Below are 2,755 nucleotides of genomic sequence, written 5' to 3'. Positions count from 1 at the left end.
ACAAATGCTTGACGAAGGTTATTTGGGCTGATAAGGAAGGGATAATCAACTACAAGTTATATGGAGACAAGATCTCGTTTGACACTACTTATGGGACAAACAAATATTTCATGGTGTTTACTCCGTTCACCGGAGTAGACCACAACAAGAAGACGGTAACTTTTGCAGCTGGATTACTTGACTTCGAGAGTCAGGATTCATTTGAGTGGATTTTTAAAAAATTCCTCGAAGCAATGGGGCAACAGCAACCTCAGTGTATAATTACAGACCAATGCCCTGGAATTAAAAAGGCATGCCCAAATGTCTTCAAGCATTCTGTGCACAAGTACTGCATGTGGCATATCATGCAGAAAATGCATGAGAAGGTGGGAAGGGCAATCTGCAATGACACAGAATTTATGACAGACATAAATGCCGTTGTTTGGGATGTCGACTTAGAACCAGAAGAATTTGAACAAAACTGGCAAACCGTTATTGAAGCACATGGTATGCAAAGCAACCGGTGGTTAAAGTATGTATTCGCAATCAGACAAAAGTGGATACCGGCTTACTTTCGCGATCTGCCTCTAGGTTGTTTGCTGCGGACAACCCAGAGATCCGAAAGTTCAAACAGCTATTTCAAACGGTTTGAAAGCCACTTTGGAACCGTTGTCGAGTTCTGGATGAGGTACAAATCTGCAATAGAACAACAAAGGCATTCACAAAGGAGGATGGACACTGCCAACGAGCATAGTATGCTCGAGAAAGTAGGGCCGATGAAGGTAGAGATGCATGCCTCACTTGTCTACACACATCCTATCTTTGCAGACTTTCAGAACGAATTCAAACATGCGATATGCAGCATAGGGGTCGGGGGTTTGACAACAGTAGGGACAGTGGAGTACCATGACGTTCGTGATGGACTGAAGCACAGAAACTTCCGAGTGGAATTTAACACCAAAACTAACGAGAGCAAATGTGCATGTAAGCTGTTTGAGAGGCATGACATTGTCTGTCGTCATATACTGTGGGTGTGGAATGGTAGGCAGGTACACAGCATATCTGAGCCTTATGTCCTTGCTCGATGGACAAAGAAATCCTACAGGCCAATTGTCCAAGATGAAAATGGAAAGGTCATAGAAGACATTGACGAAACTGACATCAAGAAAGCTGAGATGTCAAAGGTTTGGTCTGAGATTTATGCAACTGTCGGGGTGATGGACAATTATGCTACGGTTAAACAGATGAAGCAACTGCGGAAAACCCTGACACAGTTCAGGGAGAACATCACAGGACCAATTGAACCGAAAACTATAAACCAGGAAATCGAGGATCTTCTTGGCATCACAGCTTCAAATGATATTGACATTCGACCGCCAAACAAGGCCAAGAATAATGGCAGTGGCAAAAGATTGAGGTCGTCGAAATAAAAGGCCAAGAGCAAGCCAGAAAAGAGGAAGCGAAGATGCGGTAACTGCAAGAAGTGGGTGAACCACAACAATAGAACTTGTAATCTTCCTTTTCTTTGAAAGTCCCCTTCGATGACGATGATGAAGAAGAATCGAAAGCGAAGAGGTATGAATCGAATTATTACTCTCCTATTATTCTAATGTTATCCTCTTATTATCCGTTATTCCCCTATTATTCCGGTGTTACTATTGTTATTCTCTTTTTGTTGTGTTATTCTCGCTATTCGCTATTAATGTGTTGTTATTTTTCCTCTAATTGTTACTTTACCTCAATGACAAATACTAAGCAAAAGTTGCAGGAATATGAATCAGATGCATGAACTAAGAAAGACAAAAGAGACGCAAAAGACAACAGCTACGATGAAGACCTCGCCTAAATGTCAAAGACTTTTACTATTTGTCATTGTTTGAATTACATTTTATCTTAAAATGTTACTTCTAGATAATAAAGTGAGACCTACATTATATGAGAATTAATACTAGTTACTTTAATTTTTTTTGTTAATATTATCTGACTGTTTTCCACAAGCCACCCACAAAATAAAACTGCATTTACACACTACAATAATAGTTGAATAATAACAGATTAGTAATATTTATAAAAAGCAGTTCCACTTTTCAGTTTTTATTAAAAACAGTTACCTAACCTAATTTAATATAATTACATAAAAACTGTTTGTATTCCCCAAGCCCCTATAAATACTGCTATTGCGTGTAAAAAAAAACACACACACTGAAAAAGTACATTCCAAAAAAAACTCTGCATCTCCTCTGCAAAAGGTAATTTCTTATCTTTTTTTTTTTGGTAGGCAGGTAATTTCTTATCTTTCTATTCTTTATTACACAAAAACTGTTTGTATTCCCCAAGCCCCTATAAATACTGCTATTTCGAGTAAAAAAACAAACACACACACTGAAAAAGTCCATTCCAAAAAAAAACTTTATCTCCTCTGCAAAAAGGTAATTTCTTATCTTTCTATTCTTTATTTTTCTTTGATGTTTATTTTTCTTATCTGTCTACACTATACTGGATACTGCAGAAAAGGTAATTCTCTTTCTTCTGCTTTCCTATGCTTTTAATTTGGTTGAAATATTTTAAACATCTTTTTATAATGCAAAAAGTTTCATACTTCCAATGCTGCAGAATGAGTGACGTAACTGACGATAACCGAAGGTCCCCAACAAGGGAGGAAATCAATGAAGCGAAACGGAAGATAGAGACCCTTTCGATAGAGTTGATCGAGACAAGGACAAATGTAGAGGCAGCAGAAAACCGTGAAGAGGCCTTAATAAGAGAGGTCGACAAT

The 2,755-nt window shown here is 38.1% G+C and overlaps 1 protein-coding gene across 1 annotated transcript; it reads left to right on the top strand.

Moving 5' to 3' along the window:
- Positions 1–233: 233 nt before the first annotated feature.
- LOC141586725 (protein FAR1-RELATED SEQUENCE 5-like) lies at positions 234–1,409 on the top strand. The gene has a single exon (XM_074408037.1). The coding sequence runs from the start codon at positions 234–236 to the stop codon at positions 1,407–1,409; it is 1,176 nt and encodes a 391-aa protein (XP_074264138.1).
- The last annotated feature ends 1,346 nt before the right edge of the window (positions 1,410–2,755 follow it).

Source organism: Silene latifolia, chromosome 1, assembly GCF_048544455.1.
Source record: "Silene latifolia isolate original U9 population chromosome 1, ASM4854445v1, whole genome shotgun sequence".
Lineage (NCBI taxonomy): Eukaryota > Viridiplantae > Streptophyta > Magnoliopsida > Caryophyllales > Caryophyllaceae > Silene > Silene latifolia.
Note: the sequence above shows the minus strand (reverse complement) of the source record. Positions and strands in the feature narration are given on the sequence as shown.